Source organism: Amblyomma maculatum, chromosome 2 (genome assembly GCF_055883805.1).
Source record: "Amblyomma maculatum isolate TAMU_Amacu chromosome 2, ASM5588380v1, whole genome shotgun sequence".
Taxonomy (NCBI): domain Eukaryota; kingdom Metazoa; phylum Arthropoda; class Arachnida; order Ixodida; family Ixodidae; genus Amblyomma; species Amblyomma maculatum.
In genome coordinates this window covers 72,847,949-72,869,971 of record NC_139345.1, presented here as the reverse complement: position 1 = coordinate 72,869,971, position 22,023 = coordinate 72,847,949, and the positions used below count along the sequence as shown (strand labels likewise).

Below are 22,023 nucleotides of genomic sequence, written 5' to 3'. Positions count from 1 at the left end.
GAGTGGTTCAGTGCATAATGCTTTTACATTAAGCCAAATGTTTCACATAGAACGAACTGCAAAATACGGACATATTGCTTTTGATTTTTCTTCCTTCACATTTCCCTTCGTTTTTCTAATGCACAAGTGGAAGGTGCAGTGCTACAATATTCCATACACCTTCACACACAGATTTCACCTGTAGCAATCTACTAGACATTTTCCCTTCCTTGGTTCCCTTTGCTTTTTTAATGCCTTCACTTCCTTAGCTGTTTATATTGCCTTCTTTCCACGTTTGTATTTGCCTTGTGGTCCAAAGGTCTCATAAAGGCCTCTCTGCACAGCTTACAAATGTGATGGCCAAGCCACACACACAAACAAAAAAATGCAGCTTTATCTTCATTACCTGTTAGCCTTCGACTATGGCCTTGCTGTTACACCCTTGAGTGCCTATTGCTCTTAGACAAATTAGACCATTACATCGCTTGCATAGTGAAGTTAGTTGCTTGCTGAAGCTATTAAAGTAAAGGCAGCAGGCAACTTATTGAGTAGAGCATGGCATTTCCCAATACTAGCCAGTGAGAAACACATTTACATAAATGTATCAGTCACTTTCAGCAAGCAGAAGTAGCACAATTGCATCAATATACATCAGCTAACTTAATGTAACAAAGGTTTCATTTGACTTTATGGCACGTAAAATCCAGGCACACCGTGCTGGAAAATTTGTAAACTTGTACATTTTGAAACACATGAAAGCCACTGTAGTGCAAGTAAATATTTTGACAAGTATGTTCACTCTGAAATGTCCAGAACATATGGGCCCATTCTGCCGACTAGAAAAGCTTACAACGATGGCCCGTGTGCAAGTTGATTAACAAAGGGGCCTGAAAATTAATGAAAAAAAATTCTTGAACATTCACCTTACGATCCCTAGCCTCATACGGTAACTACACGCCTTCTTTGTTACAAGATACATCTTGATGGCGAATACTTTGCAGCAAATGACTCCAACACAGTAGATGGCCTGGGCACATAGGTGCTGGGGGATGTAATACCAAGATGGAAAAATGGTATGCCCTTCATTTTTCCCTGCCTCATTTAGCAACTAACCAAACTATGTAAAAATCACTTTGCACTGACTACGACATAAGCAAGGTGCATCAAGACTGAATCCTTCGGGTAAATTATGAGCCCACCAGTCCAGGGGCAGTGCTGCGGCAAGTTGGATCCATGCCAGATTTGATATCTAAATTAAAGTGCAACAAGAACAACAAACATATTTAATTGCATGGGAATGCAGTGGGCACTTATGAGGCATTCTGTGCTGCCTGCTTGTGACAAATAAATAGTTGCATTGGTGCATTCTCTTCATGCTTTCCGTGGTCCCCCCCATCTATTCCTGCTAGAAGCAGTTCTCTTCAACAACGGCATCAAGATTTTCATTTGAGCGTTCCTTATGTACAGTGGCTATGCAGGTATCTGTTTACTCTGGTCCTCCTCTCTGAAAAAAAAAAAAAGAAATTCAGGGCAAGGCTAACAGTACTAACAATGCTGACAGGTATTGCACAATGACCATCTAGAGAAATAGCATGCACACACGACTACTAAGGAAGTAAATGGATATTCTTTTCTGTGAGAAATGAGATGTCATCGTTACGCACACAAACGAAGTATATACCAGTGACTGCACAGACAGAATGACACCATAACCAGACAGCAGATTAAAAGTGGGTAAGCTGACCCAAAGAACCACACAGCCACCAAACTGAATGCAAGGACAGGAAAATTACAAGGACGGAGTAGCCATCGTACACTGCACAGCTGCACAGTTTGCTATTTTGGCTACATTTTCATTCGCAGGCATAAGTTCGTGACGCCTTGGAGCGATATATAATATTGCTTACGCAAAAAACTAATCAAAGTAGAGTGCAGAAACACTGATTGTTATTAAGGCACCCCGCCACTACGAGGAGCATCGCCAACGCTGCAAAATTAACGCGGCAGACTACAAACGCGATAATAAAAAATTAAAGAGCACTGTAGAATCTACATTGGAGTAATGTGAAAGCAGGGACGCTGCTGTTGGTTGCTTCTAGTAGCTTAATTCACTTCTTGTTTGCCCATTTTGGTCTTTGGTACTTTCAAATTGCACGCCAATCCCTTCCTATGCCCTTTTTCGGCTCTACTTCTGGTTGCGTGACGTCACATCCTCTACCTCACATTAATTCACTTCTTGTTTACCCCTTTTAGTCTTTGGCCCCGCCGGGGTGGCGCAGTGGTTAAGGCGCTCGACTACTGTTCCCAAAGAAGCGAGATCGAATCCCGGCCTCAGCGGCCACTTTTTGATGGAGGCAAAAAGCAAGGTGTCCATGTGCTGTGCGATGTCAGTGCACGCTAACGAACCCCAGGTGGTCGAAATTTCTGGAGTCCTCCACTATGGCGTCTCTCATTGCTTGAGTCACTTTGGGACGATAAACCCCACAAACCGAACCAACCAAACCTTTTTGTCTTTGGTACTTTCAAATTGCGTGCCATTCCCTTCCTATGCCCTTTTTTGGCTCTACTTACGGTTGCGTAACGTCACATCCTTGATGTCATATCCACTACAGCACCGTTTCACTTCTTTCACTCCCACCTTCTTCCATTTTCTTACGGCGCGGTTCAGGTGTCCAGAGAACAAGTGTGGCAGATACTACGCCTTCCCTTTCCAGTGAACCAGTTATTCTAATTACCTAATTAACTTACTGGCTTAATTATTTTTTCTGCAGCAACATTACGTCAGCCTCTATCGATTGACACCACTCAATAACCTCTACCATTTCTCAATTACCCGCAACTGCTGCGGACACGATTTTGCGGACGCAGTCTGTGGACACGGTCTGCGGACAGAAATCTGTGAACACAGCGAAGTAATAATAATAATTGTTCATAAATGGTTCAAAGAAGGGAAAGACGCAGTATCTGTCACACTTGTTCCGTGGACACCTGAACAGCACAATACGGGAAGGGGGGAGTGAAAGCGGAAATAAAGAGCCGTAGTGGAGGGCTACGGAGTAATTTCGACCATCTGGGATCTTTTACGTGCGCCGATATCGCACAGCACACGAACGCCTCTCCGTTTCGCCGGGATCGAACCCGCAACCCGCGCGTACTCCGGTACGGTGGTCAGGCATCTTAACCACTGCACTTTGATTTATTACTCTGGTGGTTTACGCTCATTGGTAAGCGCCTCGTCGGATAACAGCTGTACGTCATCAGATCGGCGGGCACCGTGCTTACCTGGATATAGTCGCCTTCGTACTGAGAGAGCGGTTTCCTGGCATACCGAGCAGGCAGCTGAGATTCATCGATGCCGGACCCACGCGGCGTGGATCCCACCGGTTTGGAGCTTGCAGGCGCGGCGCTGCTCGTCGCTTTCATCGCAGTGGATGAGGCGGTAGTTTGCGTCGGCCCTGTGAGAACTTCGCGACATTGTGAACTGCATCAAAACAGTTGCCCTACCGAGCGATCTCACGACGCTGCTGAATCTCTATCTCACCTCTGTCCGGCCTTGCGCTGCCCGCGCGAAATTTTATCAGCGGGTTATGCGGCTTGATGGCCTGCAAGAACGAGAGTAGCAATATCTCTAATGAATGAGTTCTGCATTGTGAAAGCGGCAAAACACTCCCTAACTTCCAAGTGCTGGAAGACGACTCATCGCCAGCACAGATAAGTCACTGGGAGTGATTGCTGTTTGCTGTCAATCAGAAATTAAAGCGTTCGAGACATTCACTCCGGGCGCTAGCTCAAGGGCGTCCTTCAACACAAGTTCCGTTTCAGCATCCAGCATGCCGCCGCTCCGACCAGAAGGAGCAGCGGCCAGCGGATGAGGCGCTGTGATAGTTTACGCTTTTGCCGTTCATTGGTCTGCCCAGAGAAAACGAAAATAATAATGCAAATGACCTGAATAACTCTTGCCGTAGATGAAGCCATCCGCGCCGCCGCAGCCGCCACTGCTGACCGCACCAACAACCCAATTTTTAGACTGCCAGCACTGCCCACGTGCGGCGCATTAGAGAAGCTTTACGTTTGGTTTAATTTACCTCTAAACATTTTAACAAAAAGATTTCTTTTGCTTACAACAGTTTAGTTTATTGTAGAAGCGCAGATGCGCGATTAGAAATTTTACGTGTTTTATGGATACTTGTAGGCGTTTTGGCACGTGACCAACGTGACTACTTTTCACTTCACCACTTTCACGCCCTCTCCATCTCCCCTTCAACCCACTATGGCGGCACCCATAATGCGTATTGTGGCGTGTTGATGTTAGAATCGTAGTGTTTTTGTTTGGCTGGGCTTACCGCGTGACACCAGTTTATGTATTGAAACATGAGCACGCAGCCTGGAAATGTAAGCAGGACTCGAGGCCAGAAGCACCAGAATGCAACGGCTTTTAAGAACACGCTTCACGACACTAGTGCGCAGACAAAACGGATTCTCAATACGAAAACTGACAATCTGTGCGTCAGGTGCAAGGACATTATCGAGTGGAAAATCAAGTACAAAAAGTATAAACCTCTGACGGTTCCCAAGAAGTGGTGAGACACTAGCTTTCTTTTTGACCTGTGCTTAGAGGAGCGCATGCTCTGCTTAGGAAGCCGGACTAGTTGGAGGCTGTTCGTGAAAATCAGTATGCGAAAACTTTGCAAGCACAGAGGAGGAGGAGGACAGGCTGCATGTCCCGTGACCTCCCTGAGTTGAGGTTGCTGCTAGCTACAGGTTGGATTTCGGATTCTGCCGGCTTCACCGTTGCGACACATTTTAAATGAAGTCCACAAGTTAGGCGCATACTTCATCGCTATGCTGTCAGCCACACATAATATTTATAGTCATTCCTGCTGTCACGCCATCCAGAGTTCAGATCCAAGTCCTGGAGAAACATTACGAGAAGGCATGAAACCTTTCTACATGACCGGTTTTTGCACTGGGTGTGAAATACGAGGGGCTCTGTGCTTCTAAAGTTTGCGCCCACATATTTTCAGCATGCTTTGTTTGTGCAAGCCTGACACATTTTTGTGCTGCCATCAGTATTTACTGGCCGCTTTTTGCTAAATTAGTAGTATTTAGTAGTGAGGCTCTGTTTATGACCTCTAGTTGATCTGTTCAGCCGCTTGTTTGGGTTATTGTGCTATTTTGCAAAAAGGAAACATATTAAGCTTTATCAAACAGTGCCTTCGTTTAAGGTTTAAATTAGAAAGAATGACAATGCAGAGCCTATCAAACCAAGTTGTTGTGAGGGATGTTGATGAAGTATTTGTTGTTTTCATGCCAGTGTCAAGTGTGAAGGCAAAACAGTGAAGTCAGCATACCACATAATGTGTAGCACTTGCGCACAAAGGCTGAAAGTTTGTGCGAAATGCGGTGATGCTGAGGACTCTGCACTGAGGTAAGTTAGCAGTTCTTGTTTTGCCATTCAGCTCTGTTGATACTCTAATTCACAAAGCCGCAGCCCCGATTATTTCACCAGATCACTTAATACTCACTCACTGACTCATTTACACTGGCTACAATTCATTTGATGAACGTTCAGCTGTAGAAGCCTTGACTTTGCAACCAACGTATGGAGTGAAATATATGTCAATGCCACTTTGCACAATATGCGAAATTTGTTGACTTGCGATAATGGTTAAAAAGCAGACATTCTAGTTTCCGGAACTTTCCAAGGAAATGCTATCTAGGTAAAGAAAAAAGTTAAAAATAACAGTCATATTATGTTGCCTCTTTCCCATTGGCCCACTGATTATAATCGCTTTACTTCTGCAAGGTGGTCTTGCTATATTCTCGCCACAACTGCTCCTGTCATTTTTTACTTGCCTTCTACAATCCAGCTTTGCCAGTGCACTTTTCTAGTTTAATTAATAGGGTCATGTGTCATTAATATGATTCCCATTGATATCGACAGCTTGAATTAGGGGCAGTGTTGCTGTGGGCTAAATTTCTTCAGTGTAATATGGCAACTTGTTGTTCATACGTGGAAGCAAACACAGGGAGAAAATGCACGCAATCCATAAAGGCCCATGTATTTCTGTCGCAAACCTCAACTTTCCAGTGAATGGCGGTGTGGAAGCACACAGCTCAGTGATAGTGTCTGTTTGTTGTTGATACGTGCTTTCACTGGCAATGCAGCCAGTGTGCAGAACCATTTTTTGTATTGTAGGAATTACTGTGAAGAAGTAATTTCTCAATTCCAGTTGACTGCCTACTAGTATGCATGGGGGCATAACTTATTTTATCTTATTACAGCTTATTAATTAAGCTCGCTTTTGAATATTCCCTTTTTTGTTATGTTTCGTTATTATTAAGTCTAACTCGCTTTAATAGCTTTGCTTCAGAACCCAAGTTTACATATTGACAAGGCTTGACTGTATCCATTCTAAATTAGGAGAGATGGTGACAGGCTAATAACTTGCTGCTGTGAGCAAATGACACAGCTGCTGTTGTCTCGAGCTCTACAGTAACACCAGTTAGAAAACTCACCGCAACACTAAACTTCATGTGTCGGTTACCTGGAGCGGCGAAATGGACTTCTCGAGACTAATAAAATGTTTCAATGCACTCTGATAGCTCATGCTTCCAGCTATATAATTGCCTTCTTATGCAAATTTTAATGACTGGTTTTGGAAGGTACTTAAGTTTTAAAGTTTTACTATCTCATGTAATGGCATTGAAGAGCATTCTGTTTAGGATGTTCAAGTGATGCCAAAAGTATATATTCCGGTGGAAGTGGGGGATGGTGGAAATATTTTTTGTTTGATTTTTTTTTACATATACTTGAAGCATACTCTCTCACTATATGCCGTTTCGACGAAACCAGCGAGCAAGTTGTGCTCAGCATGGTACTTGCACCAGCCTGTTTGTATTGTTAAAATTGCCGTTGTTTGAAAAGCAACATGATGGCCAGCATCTCTAATCTGGTGGTGGTGGTAGTGGTTTATTAACAATAATAATCTAAGAGGAAGGAAAAGAATGTTGTCGGCTGCGGCAATTGCTATCTGATATCTTAAGCACCCGAGCTGTGGCTGGCAGGAAAGAGAAGGGATAGGGAGAGGAAGGCAATAGCAAGAAAAGACAGAGTAGCTTTGTACATTGTACATTGTTTACAAAACGCAAATGGTGAATGTGTTCACTTCACTTGCCCTCAAGTGTCTGAGCACTGTCCATAAGTGACTGCATGTGAGTGGCCACTGCGATTATTTATCTAATCTTTCCTTACTTTTGTTTTTTTTCTTGGTGTCATCAACCTAAAAGTGCCTACTATGACATTGTGGTAGCAGCTGATTTTATGAAAAATTGGAGGTCTGAAGTTAGGTCACAGCAAAAAAAAGATTACAGCCGATTGGCATAGTTAATCAAATGCGAAGTAGGTGCGTAGCACTGCTCAGGTGCGGAGGTAAGCACAAGCTGCTTCACGATGCGGCGAGCGGCTCGGACTCAAAGTCCAGGGAGCACCGCTCGTGCACGTCTGCTGTCCGTGAAGGCTGAGGAGTGATTGATGCGAGGGGAGAGATGTCGAAGTTGAGGATGTGCAAGCGACACACGACTGCTGAGTAACACGCAGTTGTGCAACGCCGCCACGTCTGCAGCTGACACGCCCCTCTCTCACTGTCTTACTCTCTCACTGGGTGCATCTCATGCAGCCTCTCCGCCCCCTCAGTAGTAAGTCGCGTGATGCGAGTGTCGCCACTTCCTCTTCCTCATCTTCAAGTTCAAGCAGACATGGATGGACAGAGAGATAAAGAGAGCAGCTTATGCTGCAGCTGTGCGGTCGCTCCGCCTCCTCAATGCTGAGCCGTGCGACGTGCGCGTAGAGACCTTCTTTTTCTCCACTTCAAGTTCACAAAAAGAGAGAGTGAGCGGCTTCGGACAGACATCGGCAAAATCCGTGATTGCGGCTAGTAGTGCTACGCACTAAAAAAATATATACAAGGCTTTTAAAAAAGCCAAGGCAGCAGGTGGTCTAAACCCCCACACAAGAATACTCAGAGGATGCTGCCACCCCCCGCCCCCTTTCTTGCTTCTGCACTGTTTTTGGCATCCCTGGATGATGACCATGCCTTCTTTCGTGGGTCATTTCATGCCAAGCACACCAGAGCTTGCGCTGGGCCCTCTTTATTTCAACAAAAACAAATTGTGGCCTTTTGTTAAACTTTTAAAGCATTTTATTTTTGTTATCCCTCTGTCAAAAATTTTCCCGTCATGTGGCAGCCCTTTGAATTTTTTTGAAAAGTGCGAAACATGGTCTGCGTAAAATTGTATGATAAAGGTGATTTGATTTTTGCATTTAACATTTTTCTTTAACAATGCGTATGAGTTGTATTTTTGCATAACATATCAAGAAATTTTTCAGCAAATCATTCTGTGTTTCTTTATTTCATTTTTTAGCTGAAGGTCCATAATTTTGAATATATTTTAAACACTCCACATGAAATTTTTAATATAAATCTTTTAACTGGCTCTCCATAACACAAACTACTCATAACCGTAAAGAAAAAGATCTTTACGCTAAACGTAAACTGAACAATTTCTTTGAGGGGTAAAAATGCCAAATTTATAAATGCGTTCTGCTATCTGCTGTATATTAAGCCAAATATTTCAGGTGCTCATTACAAAAGTGCAAAACACACTTCAGCTAGTGAGACTGGTCTATCGAGATAATCATATTCATTGTTGAGGTTCATCGTCAAGTCACTTGATTCTAACTTTGCATAGCACTGCTTTTGTAAACACATGAGAGAAGCAGTGATGCCAGCTTCATTCAAATGAATAATGCCTGGACATTTGAGTGCACAGAAGGGGAGCAGAGTAGGGCTTAGATTGTGTTCTGCAGTGAAGTGGCATTAGAACGTTACCTGACCCACTGTGGCACACAACTTCTTTTCCTTGACTAAAACAAAAAAGACCTTAATAAAATTGGGAGCAAAATTATATTGAAACGGATTATCAGCTGAAGTGTGTTTTGGATATTTTCAATGAGCACCTCGGCAGAATATTGTAGGATAACACACTTTTCCTAAATGGGCATCTTTATTTCTCAAAGTTCAGTTCAAGTCTAATGTAAAGATTTTTCTTAGTAGTACATGTTATGGAGAATTGATAAACATTTTCTATTACTATCAGTTTTGCATATAGTTGTTGAGTATATGCTCTAAAATGAAGTGTCTGTGGCTAAAAATGAACTAGGCAATGGCAGAAAAACCTGGCAAATTTTTTGGTGCATGATACAAAAGTACAACTGGCTGCGCTTGTGTGGATGTCAATGAGTAATTACTCCCTTATTAGAAATTTACTTTACCTTGGGGGATCCCCTAAATATTTCGACCAACACTATTCCCACTTCGAGTTATAGATTAATTAGCTCTCGCCCTATTGTCTGATCTGCTAACCGTCCTGGTTAGCTCAGTCGGTAGAACAACTGCCCCGGAAAGGCAGTGAGGCCGGGTTTGATCCCCTGATATGGACGAATTTTTCTTTAACTACGAAGTTTCTGAGAAAACTGTATAGCTTTCCTCTGTAGCCGTATGGCTGCGCTTGGGTGGATGTCAGTGAGTAATTACTCCCTTATTAAAAGTACAACTTATTACATTGTTAATAAAAATGTTGAGCAGGATATGTTTGTCGTAAATTTTCATCGGGGACCTAGATTTGTGCTTCTCTGAAAATTTTTAAAGGGCTGTCTCATGAAGTCAACTATGTTTTCCCGAGAGATATTAAGAAAAAGTAGTAGCAGTAGTATGGGGTTATTTTAATTATATATTCAAAAGAAAGGAAATGGTGTTTTTCAGCCCTGGTATCTGCTATTTGATATCTGAAGCACCTGAACTGGGGCAGCGGAAATAAAGGGATAGTGAGGAAGCGGCAGATGAAGTCAAAGAGGTAAACGATAGGGAGAAAGGACAGGGTAGGTAAAAAAAAAAAAAAATATACACTATGGCACAATGTACAGTAGCTTGCTAGAGGCCCACCCGCAAATGTCATAGGTCACTGAGCACTCAGCACATAGGGCGGGCCTCCGAATAGCTCCAAGTGCAGAGGCACGATCCGTGCGCGTGCTGTGCCCGTGCAAAAGCAAAAGGGAAATTGCTTTTCAAGTTTTTTTGTTTTTTTAAACAAGAGGAATGGCTGATTATCTTTAAATACAAATGCAGCGATAAGAAAACAACAGATTAAATTAGTCATTACATGAAAATTCTGCCAAAAAAAAAGTAGCTTTTTACTAAAACTTGAAAAGCAGGAATTAGCTTTTCAAGTTTTAGTAAAAAGCTACTTTTTTTTGGTAGAATTTTCATGTCATGACTCTCATTTAATCTATACTGTCCTGTTGTTTTCTTGGTGCTATATCTGTATTTAAAGATAATCAGTCATTCCTCTTGTTAAGTGTTCTTCATTACCTGTTTGGCTCTGAAAAAAAAAATGTTTGCAGTAACTAGAAAAATATTTAAGTATATGCTCTGGTCTTTTTCCTTCTTACATGCAGCCCTCAAGCAACAAAGGACGACCTAGAGGACAGAGATACTTCCTGAAGATATTTCAAGTCTTAACACAGCTGCTGTGATCATAAGAATGTGAGTGTAATGGTTTTTGTGATATGTGCATGTTGAGAATTATGAGCCACGTTTCTGAATAATTTCTCCATCTTTCTAAATCTGCCTTTTTCACAAGGCCGCTCTGCGCATGCGCGCCTCTCCCCTGGTTGAAAACGAAACACCAGCCCCAGCTATGCATGCACAGTTCTTGGCCTCTGCAATCGGCGTAGCCAGAGCTGATCTTGGCGGGCATGTCAATTAATATTCGTGACAGGCGTATGCAACAGATGGCGGTAGCTGCCAAGAACACACATCACCTTTTCGCAGGCGGCTACGTCTCCCAAGGACGTTTTCAACCAGTAGGAGACGAATTTTTAGCCACTCCCAGAGGGCGCCACATTTTGTGAAAAAAGTGGATTATATGATAAAGCTGAGAACAGTTTAATCCATGTGAAGAATTCAACTTTACATGTTTGTAATGGATTTTGTACCGCTTCATGCTAAGCAGCCCTAAAGCATTGCTGTCAGCCAATCAGTACATCTCCTTTAACCATGTATCTTACAGATATGGATTTATTTTGTCTTTCAAACATGGAGGCTATTAACTTGCTCTTCGATGCCAGCATTTGCTGCCATAGATGAGGGTGGCACTTTGCCAAGGTCAGGTTACACCCAACAAAAATACTTCTCAAAACTGCGTTTTTTTAGCCACCCCAGAACTCTCTTGGTCAAGAACTATACGTGACATATATATAGTTGTGGGTATGGATCTCACTGGTGGCATGTCATTGTTTTTTCTCCTTTTGAGTTATATTGCTTCTTCTGATAAAATTATTGCACTACTAATCTCTCATCAAACAACACCACTTATGCTTTCACAGCTTCCTGTGCGTGCATATTGAGGTGATGGACAGTCTTTGGGATTCTGGCCTTTGTTTTTTACCTCGTTTGTTGCCATTGTGAGCAGATAGCTCATGAATCGTACTTCTGGATCATAGGCACGGCAGAGTTTACTACTGAAGTACTATTTGTCAGTTTGCTTCGCTCTTGTGAGCTCTCTGTTGTAAGAGATACTGTAGCATTTATAGGTGCACCACTTGCCTTTTCTGCTTATTTCTTGCATCTGCACTGCCATTTTTTCTCATGTCTTTTTTTTTTTTTTTTTCACTTGAGAGAATTCCATGAATGCCTGCTGTAATCTCCTTTTCAGGAACTCATCTTCTGCTGCACATTTGCCTTGCCCGTGATATTATGACAGGATGTTGGTGTGGAGTCAACGTTACACTGTGCTGCAAGGAATAGTGCAGCGGTGTTCAGAAATTTGCCATGCCTTTTAAACGTCTTTGGCTTGCGATTGTGAAAGGGATAACCAGAGGATACTGTTTTGAAATATGGTAATACAAGCAGGTATGCATATTTAGCAAGACAATGCATAGTTTTTGTGTAATGGTGAAAAATGCAGTGATTTTTATTTGTATGTTTTGTACGCTTCCCAAAGTATTCATACCAATGTTCTCTTGCTAATGCTGTTTGACAGCTCACATTTCTCTGTTGGCCGTTTGAAGTGTGTGCACCAGATTTGCTTGTTTTGGATTGTTCATTGTGTACAGAGCAGCATATTTATTTTCAAATAGAAAACCTGGATTGTATTATCTTCTTGCACCCATACTTTTAACATAGTTGTGCCTTTCTGCCTATTTAAGCTTAGAAATGTGAAGAACACTATAATGTGTGCAACAGTACGACATGCAGAGACAAATGATACATGGTCTCACAGCGCAAAAAACACGGACAGGCAGGGTAGAAGGGGTGTTAGAATTGAGACAGCACGTGTTTTCTCACTTCTACCCTGCTTGTCCATGCTTTTCGCACTGTTAGATCATGTTTCATTTGTATCTAAACCAACTCGCCCAGTTTTCTGTCCTCCAGAAATATAGAGAGAATTGGGCACTTGTACCAAGTTTTGATCGTCATTTTTGCGATCGGGCGGATTTAAGGGAGGGGCATCTCCCCCTCTAAGCTAGAAGTTTTGGATAGGAATGTTATGCTGAATGCTTTTTTTTTTTTACAAAAATGCCTGGAAAATACATGTCTTAAACGAAACCACCTTTTCAAGAGTAAACCTAAAACATTAGATAAATTATCGGGAGGGGCAGGTATTATGGTTCGGAGTTGCCTAGTACTTCTGATAATCTGAACAGTGTATGAAAATAAACCTTATTACACCCGTTGTCTTTGTCTGTTTAGAAAAATTGCAGCGTTGCCAAGGAGAATTTGCTCAGCTCTGAAAAAACATCTTGCAATGAATTCCTGTCATTTTTTTTTTTCAAACTCAGTTTTTTGGCCTTTTCTAGCAGTTATAAAATTCTAATTCGGAGGAATAGGAAAAGTCAGCTAGCGTGCCGCATTTTGTGGAGACTTGGCGATGCCAGCCCATTTGACGGCCTTAATATGCTGTCCCGAGTTTCAGGATCAGGCAAAAGTTCTGAGGGAGGCTTATGGGCTTTGCACGCCCAGATCATATGGTAGAAGTTGTCTTTGGCGTCATGCAACTTCGCCTCCCATTCAGCATCGACCTGCTAGTCAAGTATTAGTCTATTTGTGAGAGGGATTCGAACCGCCGACATGTGTGCTTCCAATTCTATATGCCGTTCAGTATAAATGTAGGGTGCCCGCTAAGAAGAAAGATACTGCGTCTTGCCTCTAAATCCAAACTAAAGCGATGTTTAACGCTTTGCCAAACTTTGTGCCAGCCTCTCGATGCCAAACTTTGGCGCATTGAAGAGACGGTATTAAAGGCGGTACCGCGCCCTTTCCTGTTCTTTTTTTAGAGCGCAGCTCTTTGGCGTTGGTTTCGCGTCGCCGTCGGCCTCGTAACCTGGTGACGTCATAACGATCTCATATCTGACCGTCTAATAACCGGAAGTGATAATGACGTCTCATCCGGTCCTGACGTCACCAGGAGAAAGTCGAACAAATTAGGATCCTGGGGCTGTTTCTACAAGCAGATGGGCACAACAGTAACGAAGCTGAACGCATACGCCACTCAAGTCACGGGTCTGTTCAGGAGAATCGCACTCAAGGGTCGGAGCTTTAAGCAACGAAGCCTCCTGAAACTAATGCACGCTTACATTACTAGCCGCATATGTGACGCCACACCATTCCTAAACATCAGATCAGAGGAAAAGCAGAGAATAGATGCACTCCAAAGTACATATACTAAAATTGGAAGATGCACTCATCAATCAGACAATGCGCGAAGAGGGCTCTGGGACTATATACCCACCTCGACTGAACGCCTCCTCGAAATGGGGGTGTAAAACAATTGGACGGAACTAGTGGAGGCTGTGCGCATGGCGCAACTAGAAAGATTGAGCAGAACCACCACGGGCAGAGCCATCCTTGGCTGGGTGGGACTGCAGTCAGATAGAGGAACAAGCAACAAAGTGGACATTCCTCGAAAGTGTCGCGAATATTGTTGTTGTTGTTCTCCTCTAATTTGGTGGCACACACCCACACAGGGGGATCGGCCAAGAATTTGGGTGCAGATATTAGATTTTGAGATAAGGAAATTAAATATGAAAAACCAAAATAAAAAATGGTAATTACTAACGCACGCAGTAGGAGAATACTAAGGTTTATATGTACAGATTAAAAAAAGCATATTAGCAAGGAAGACATTTTGTTTCTAAGTTTTGAATGGCGTTAAAATCGGACCTGTGGCTGTACCCAAGCATATGGTGGCACCGAACGATAATAAAATCTGGCTTCTCAAATTAAGACCCAGCTGTTGTGACGGCTTCTCCAAATACCGTTTTCTCATCATGGTAAAACGGCGGCAAAATAGCAAGAAATGATTATTGTTTCCGGTTCCCCGCAGAATGCACAGACGGGAGAAAGCGCCAAACCAGACCTGTGCATATAGAAATTTAGGGGCGGAATACGACAGCGTAGCCTGGTTAGAGAGACCTCAGTCTGCCTTGATTGACATGATTTCCTATTCCAGGAATACTCGAGATGCAGGTAGTCGTCCAATGATAAAACAGATCCAGACTGCGTGCTTAATAAGGAACGCTTACGAAATCGTGCTGCTGTTATGTACGCTGTTGCCGGTATGATGGGCAACCCTGGGCCATTCATGAGATTCTTTAGCTAGTCTATCAGCAACTTCATTGGCTGTCACATACTGTGGTCTAGTACCCACATTGTATGTATGAGGCTAAAAAGTGAGGGAAGCAATGAAAGAAAGGTGTTAAATATTGGCGAATCCATATTCGAAGAAAGCGACAAGTACAAGGAATAAGAGTGTAATTACAGCCACTGTTGAATATGGTGGGTTTAGTTTGCGCAGAGCAAGCGCCACCGCCTGGAAAATTGGGGTAAAATCCGGAAGACGAACTGAAAAAGCCTAGTCTAAAGGCGGACAGTATACAGCAAGGAACATTTTGAGGCCGCCCAGAACGGCTTCTTCAGCCACGCCCCGGGTCATGAAACGCTCTTCATAATTCCGCTTGGTATACCGTGAGGATGACAGCGGGATTCCGCGAGTGACAGATACTGCGATTGGCGCGCAGTTTGAAAGTACCAAATAATAAAATAGTTACGTCACTCAATTAGGGTGAGGTCAAGGATGTGACATCACCCATCTGTTGTCACCTATGAGGACCAAGCGGCAACGAGTGCGCTCCAACGCCGCCGGGTACCGCTTTTTGACTTCCGCGTGTGACAGATGCTGCGCCTTTTCTTTCCTGTAAATAATTACAGAACGCCGGTGAACTTGGACGCGCTCTACATGGAAGGCAAGGAGAGTTTAGCCATGCCCCGGGACGGGAAATGCTCTTCATAATTCCGCTTGTCATCCGTGAGGATGATCGCGGGATTCCGCGAGTACAATATACCTCAAGTGACAGATACTGCGATTCACGCGCAATTTGAAATTATGTTTCGATGGAGGCGAAACGAAGAGGCGTCCGTGTGTTGTGCGATGTCAGCGCACGTTAAAAATCCCCAAGTGGTCGAAAGTTCCTCTTTCTCTCTATCTCTCTCTTTCCACTTTCACTCCCACCTTCCTCACTTCCCTTACGGCGCGGCCCCGCCGGGGTGGTGCAGTGGTAAGACGCCCGACTACTGTGTCGGAGTACCCGGGTTCGAACCCGACCTCGGCGGCTGCGTTTCGATGGAGGCGAAACGAAGAGGCGTCCGTGTGCTGTGCGATCTCAGCGTACGTTAAAGATCCCCAGGTGGTCGAAATTACTCCGCAGCCCTCCACTACGGCTCCTCTTTCTCTCTTTCCACTTTCAATCACACCTTCCTCCCTTCCATTACGGCGCGGTTGAGGTGTCCACAGAACACAAGTGAGACAGTTACTGCGCTTTTGCCTTCCTATAAATCACTCTCCTTACGGCGCAGTTCAGGCGTCCACAGCAATAAGTGTGACAGATACTGCGCCTTTCCCTTCCTATAAATAAATAAATAAATCAGTTAATATAGTAGTCACTCAATTAGGGTGACGTCACCAATCTGCCGTCAGCTATGAGCACCAACCGCTGGGCGGCGCTTTTTGTCTTCCGCGAATAAGTGCGCATGTATTAACTACGGACGATTTCAAATTTGAGACTGTAGCAGGAGACTGCATTGATGAATTAAGAATTAATTATAAACGATAAGTAGCAAGGAAAATAACCGATGGAGAGCAATAACGCATGTGAAAATAATGAAACACGATAGGATTTTGCTTTTAACGAGTTACAGATGCTGCGCCTTTCCTGTAAACGAAGTATAGAACGCCGGAAAACAAATGCACTCGACATGGAACTACTCCCTTGATGGGGCTGGGACAGGTAGGCCACCGCCGCTTACGGCGGGGGCAAGCCTGCCATTGGATTGGTAAAACGTTTATTCAGGGCCTGCAGTAGAACGCGCGCGCGCGCTCCGGACGGGGCCTACATCGTCCTCTGGGCACCGGCAGCGCGGCCTGGGTTCCCCGCTCGCCGTGGTCAGCTCGCTGCAGGTTCCATGCCGCGCCAGCGCCTTGATGACCTGCTGGACGGCCCAGAGTTGTTCCTCTTGATTGTCGCTCCCTGCGGCTGCTTCCAGTCGCGGCGGGATCCTCCCAGACTTAGCTTCTTCCTGGTACTTGGTACAATTCCACAGCATGTGTGCGGAGCCGGCCGTCTCCGTTCGGCAGACTGCATTTGTCTGTCGGGTGCGTCTCGGGATACATTCTATGCATCAGCGACGGGCTGGGGAGTGAGCCCGTCTGTAGCTGTCTGAATAAAACGGCTTGCTCTCGACTGAGCCCCGAGCAAGGGAGTGGAAGAGTTCTGCGAGCCAGGCGGAACACCTTGGTTATTTAGTTGTAGTCGGTCATTCGGTCTTTGGTGCTGAACCACAGCGGCCAGTCGACCGAGGCGCGGTCCGTTAGCGCGCGCGCCTCGGCGTGTGCCGTCTCGTTGTGGTTGGCGTTGCGGTCTGACGCCTCGCCCGCATGCGCCGGGAACCACTTGATTCTCACTTGTCTGCTGCCATCATCGTTTTTGGTTGCCAGCAGTATGCGCACAGCTTCGTTCGCTATCCTGCCTTTGGCGTAATTTCTCATCGCCTGCCTCGAGTCGCATAGCACTGTGTGGCAGTCGCGGTCGGCGATGGCCAGGGCGATGGCCACCTCCTCCGCTTGCTCTGCCTTGGCGCATCCGTGCTGGCGGTCGTGCGAACGGTGCCGGTCGCGTCGACGACGACCGTCGTTAACCCGTGTATCTTGGCATACTCAGCCGCGTCAACGTAGCGTGCGTGTGTGTCGGCCGCATGCTGGTCTATCAGCGCCTTGGCTCTCGCTGCTCTCCTCCCTTTGTTATACTCCGGGTGCATGTTCTTCGGCACCGAGTCCACTCTGATGTTGCGCCTGATCTCATCGGGGATGGGGAGCTGCGTCTGCTCCCTGCCTTGATATCCAATTCCCAGGTTGTCCAGGATTTTCCGGCCGGCCTTGGTCGTAGACAGTCTTTCGAGCTGTGCGGCACTTCGGGCCTCCGCTATCTCCTCCAGCGTGTTGTGCACCCCTAGCTGCAGGAGGCGTTTGGTGCTCGTTGTTTCGAACAGTCCCAGTGCCGTCTTGTAGGCTCTGCGGATGAGTATCGAATTTTTATCTGTTGTAGGCCGTCATTGCACCCGCCACCGCTTCGGTGGTGGCCGACGGCTGTTGTAGCGGCGCGCGTCTTTCTCTCCCTCTTTCTTTTCTATATTTTCTCTTCTGGAGGTGAAACGAAGAGGCGTCCGTGTGCTGTGCGATGTCAGCGCACGTTAAAGATCCCCAGGTGGTCGAAATTACTCCGTAGCCCTCCACTAAGGATATCCTTTCTCTCTTTTCACTTTCACTTCCTCCCTTCCCTTACGGTGCGGTCGAGGTGTCCACAGAAAACAAGTGAGACAGTAACCGCGCCTTTTCCTTCCTAAATCATTTACTCTTTTCTGTCTGCACGAGGCCAGCGGAGGTGGCTCAGCTGCGGGAGCTTACACCGTGTGCGGGAGAACTCCCCTGATGGGGCTGGGGCAGGTAGGTCACCGCCGCTTGCGGCGGGGGCTAGCCTGCCACCGAATTTTTATCGGTTGTAGGCCATCATTGCACCCGCCACCGCTTTGGCGGTGGACGACGGCTATTGCTGCGGCGCGCGTCTTTCTTTCCCTCTTCCTTTTCTTTCTACTCTATTTTCTCTTCTGTCTGCACGAGGCAGCGGAGCTACGGAGTAATTTCGACCACCTGGGAATCTTTAACGTGTGCTGTGTGATGTCAGCGCACGTTAAAGATCCCCAGGTGGTCGAAATTACTCCCGTAGCCCTCCACTACGGCTCCTCTTTCTCTCTTTCCACTTTCACTCCCACCTTCCTCCATTCCCTTACGGCGCGGTTGCGGTGTCCACAGAAAACAAGTGAGACAGTTACCGCGCCTTTCCCTTCCTATAAATAAATCAGGTGGCTCAGCTCAGGCAGCGGTGGCGGCTCAGCTACAGAGCCAGTAGCAGGCCCGTGCATTTTATTTTCCTTCTTCCTAAAGCCACAGCCACAACAACAACAACAAGCCAAGGAGAGAGAGAAAGAAACTTTGTCAGCGATGGTTTTGGTCTTGGGTTGCATCAGCTGTTCCAGGCCTATGGTATACGCCTGGATATACGTAGCGAAAAGCAGCGACTACCTCGGGATCAGAAGTTAATTTCTTCAGTCTTTTGCACCATTCGCCAGCAGCTAAACTCTCCCTGGAAGCCAAGGAGAGTTTAGCTGCTGACGAATGGCGCAGAAGACTGGATCCCGAGGTAGCCGCTGCTTTTCGCTACGTATATCCAGGCATAACAAAGGTAAGCCATCTTTCTTTTTTTTATTTCGGTGTTTCATTTTTTTGTTTCCTTCTCACTTCCTTAAAAATCTTATTTTTGGCGATGTAATTATACATGTAAAATATCTCTGCACACCAATTCTTGGCCGATCCCCTTGTGTGGTTAAGTGCCATCAATTTAGAGAACAGCAACAAGAACGCTGTACGACATTTGCCTCTACCTCCAGCTTTCCTGAAATAAATATGGCCACGGTCCACACACCCGTATCGTTCCGAACAGTTCATAGCGTCATAAAACTTACGGCACCTAAATATAACCCTTAATTCAAGAAAACGACCACCGGGCGGAGCGCGAAGCTATGTTAAAATAATATTGTGTCGTAGCCACAAAGAACAGTATCAAAATAACGCGCTGCAAAAGCTCGCAGCAGTTTCCTAGAGAAGCATTCTTTTCCTTTTGCGACGCCACGAAAGTCCTTCTCGTGCTATATATAAAGTTAAGCAAGAAGATCTGAAATTTCTACTGAGAAATGCTTTTTTTGAAACATCGTCTGCGTCCTTCATGGGGTGAACGCGGCCATAAACTCTGGCTTAAATGCATCACTTCTTTGTGCGCGTTAAATAATTGAAACTTACTGATCATCCCTGTGAGATGAATATTCATTGACTTGGCTCTCGCAAGCTTATGTTGGCTTCCGTTTTTGTACTGTGCCCAAGGAGGCGGGATCGAATCTCGGTCGCGGCGGTCGTTTTTTAATGGAGGCGGAAAGCAAGGCGGCCGTGTGCTGTGCGATGTCAGTGTACATTAAATAACCCCAGATGGTCGAAATTTCCGGAGCCCTCCTCTACGGCGTCATAGCCTGAGTCGCTTTGAGACGTTAAACCCCACAAACCAAACCAAACCATCTAACCATCTTTCTACAACGACAACCCCCGCCGCGGTGGTGCAGTGGTTAAGGTTGCCGACTAGTGTGCCGGAATATCCGGGTTCGATCCCGACCGTCAGCGGCTGCGTTTCGTTGGAGGCGAAATGAAGAGGCGTTTTTATTGTTACCCCGCAGGGGTGGTGCAGTGGTTACGGTGCTCGGCTACTGCTCCCAAGGACGCGGGATCGAATCCCGGCCTCGGTGGCCGCTTATTTTTGATGGAGGCGAAAAGCAAGGCGCCAGTGTGCTGTGCGATGTCAGTGCACGTTAAAGAACCCCAGGTGGTCGAAATTTCCGGAGTCCTCCACTACGGCGTCTCTCTAGCCTGAGTTGCTTTGGGATGTTAAATCCCACAAACCAAACAACGACAACTAACAAACAAACTGTGTCATCAGTGCCTTATTCGAACTATTTTCCAGTAGTTCAGTTACCTCCGCACACATTCTGCGTAAATCCGACAATACTTGACGGATTAGGCAAGTGGTATATGAATGACATAATGTGCAGAGAACGCTAGAGCGTTGTGACCCAAATCGTCTTGTTTAAGGCAACCTAAAGGGACACAAATTTGGTTTGCCATCTAGCGAATTCACGTTTAATACTTCAAGCGAAACGAATGAATAAATGAAATCCGAAGGCGAGGAGAAGCACCAAATAAGGAAATATTGTGCGTCACCGTTCTTAAAGATTGGTTAGATGGTTAGTATGCGACATAACGCGCGGCGGTGAAACGCAGGACAGGGTAGGTTAGACGCATGGACGTCATTTTACACAATCACAAGCGCGTACGGCAGTGCGGGCGAAGATGTATCGCTTCCGTTTTCGTAAGGCCACATACTTCCTCGGCGTTGTCCGAGGTCCCCATCAGGTTATTCGACCGTTTCACGGTACACGAGCTGTAGAGTTTATCCACTTGAAAATTAAATTGCGCACTCTTCAACAACGCAAGAGAACACCAAGCGCTGCCTTCAGGCAATAAAAAAATAACGAATGTGGCCGTCTTGGTTTACGCAACTGTTTTGAAGGCATCCTCTGCGGTGTTTGAACTCAAGGTTATCACCAGGGTGGTGTTGGCCGACGCTGTATTAACAGAAAGAGCTGCGGCTGGCTCGCTGCTGTTACCGTGAACAGTGTTCGGGTGGACCGCGTGCATTACGGTGGTCGTCCCGTTGAGAACCTCACGCCTGGTCATTGCAGATGTTCTGTTAGGTGCTCCCGCATTCCTGCTTGGCTCGCGGCTCTTCCCCCGGAGTGCTGGCCCTGAGGCCGTCGTCGCAGTCGATCGGGAATGCTGCGGTCCCCTCTGCTGGCATGCCACCTGGACTTGTCGCAAGAGGTAGTGGCTCTTGTCCGCGGCATTCTGCTCTAGCTTGCCGTAATTGCAGGATCAGTGGCTGTGGGCACGCGCACATCCCAGGATGGACATGCCAAGGACGCCGATGACGACGCACAGATCGTGCCGGTTTGCAAGCAACAAAGCGTTCCGCTTTAGCTTGCCGTAGTTGCGGGATGAGTAGCCGAGGACGCTCGCACCTCCCAGGATGGACATGCCAAGCACGGCAATGACGACGCACAGATCATGCCAGCTTAGGAGCAACAAGGCGTTCCGCTTCAGCTTGCCGTAGCTGTGGGACGCCCGCACATCTCAGGTTGGACATGCTATATGCTAGACGATAACGATGCACAGATCGTGGTGGTTTATGAGTACCGCGGGAAAGCTTACTCGCTGCTGTAGCCGGGTCTCCACAGTGGTGTTTCCGTGCAGGCCTAGACGTACGGTGATGGCCACGACACTCTTGGGACGCTAGCTGCGACAGCAATGTGCAGAGTGCAGAGAAGCTATCATCAGCTGTCCTCCTCCTTCTATTGGTGCGTCATCACCGCGTTCAAGTGTTCGGTGATGCTGATGTTGATGCGGCCATTCCCCTTTGCATCGGGGGATCACAAAGTTCTGGACCAGGCCAGGAGAAACGGGTAGAAAAAATTGAGGAGTGAGAGAAAATTCTATCTCATTTACTTTGGGAATGCCCTGCTTTTTCTACTGGACGCCCCGAGATCGAACCCTACCGCCTGAACTACCGTTCCCTTCTAGAAACTGATGCAAACACACAGATGATATTTGCCAAGTATGGCTCGCTTAGTGGCCTGGTTAGAGCAATGTGATTCGAGTGACGACCTAAACAATGAAGATTATGTCTACTCCCCTTTATCCCCATCCATGGCCATG

At 45.9% G+C, this 22,023-nt stretch overlaps 2 protein-coding genes across 3 annotated transcripts; one reads left to right on the top strand and one right to left on the bottom strand.

Moving 5' to 3' along the window:
- Positions 1-1,248: 1,248 nt before the first annotated feature.
- On the bottom strand, positions 1,249-4,052 carry LOC146198980 (alpha-ketoglutarate dehydrogenase component 4). Of its 2 annotated transcripts, none has more exons than XM_084594443.1 (4): positions 3,925-4,052; positions 3,521-3,581; positions 3,262-3,443; positions 1,249-1,483 (listed from the first exon to the last, which is right to left on the bottom strand). In XM_084594443.1, the coding sequence occupies exons 1-4, from the start codon at positions 3,952-3,954 to the stop codon at positions 1,466-1,468; spliced, it is 291 nt and encodes a 96-aa protein (XP_084450569.1). In that variant the 5' UTR covers positions 3,955-4,052; the 3' UTR covers positions 1,249-1,465. The 2 variants fall into 2 exon arrangements, with proteins under 2 accessions (XP_084450569.1, XP_084450570.1); XM_084594444.1 differs by having other exon boundaries at positions 3,262-3,434.
- Positions 4,053-4,216: 164 nt separating this feature from the next.
- LOC146198979 (uncharacterized protein C9orf85 homolog) lies at positions 4,217-12,774 on the top strand. The gene is made up of 4 exons (XM_084594442.1): positions 4,217-4,559; positions 5,294-5,407; positions 10,496-10,583; positions 11,755-12,774. Exons 1-3 carry the CDS (start codon positions 4,351-4,353, stop codon positions 10,539-10,541), a joined length of 369 nt encoding a protein of 122 aa, XP_084450568.1. The 5' UTR covers positions 4,217-4,350; the 3' UTR covers positions 10,542-10,583; positions 11,755-12,774.
- Positions 12,775-22,023: the final 9,249 nt, after the last annotated feature.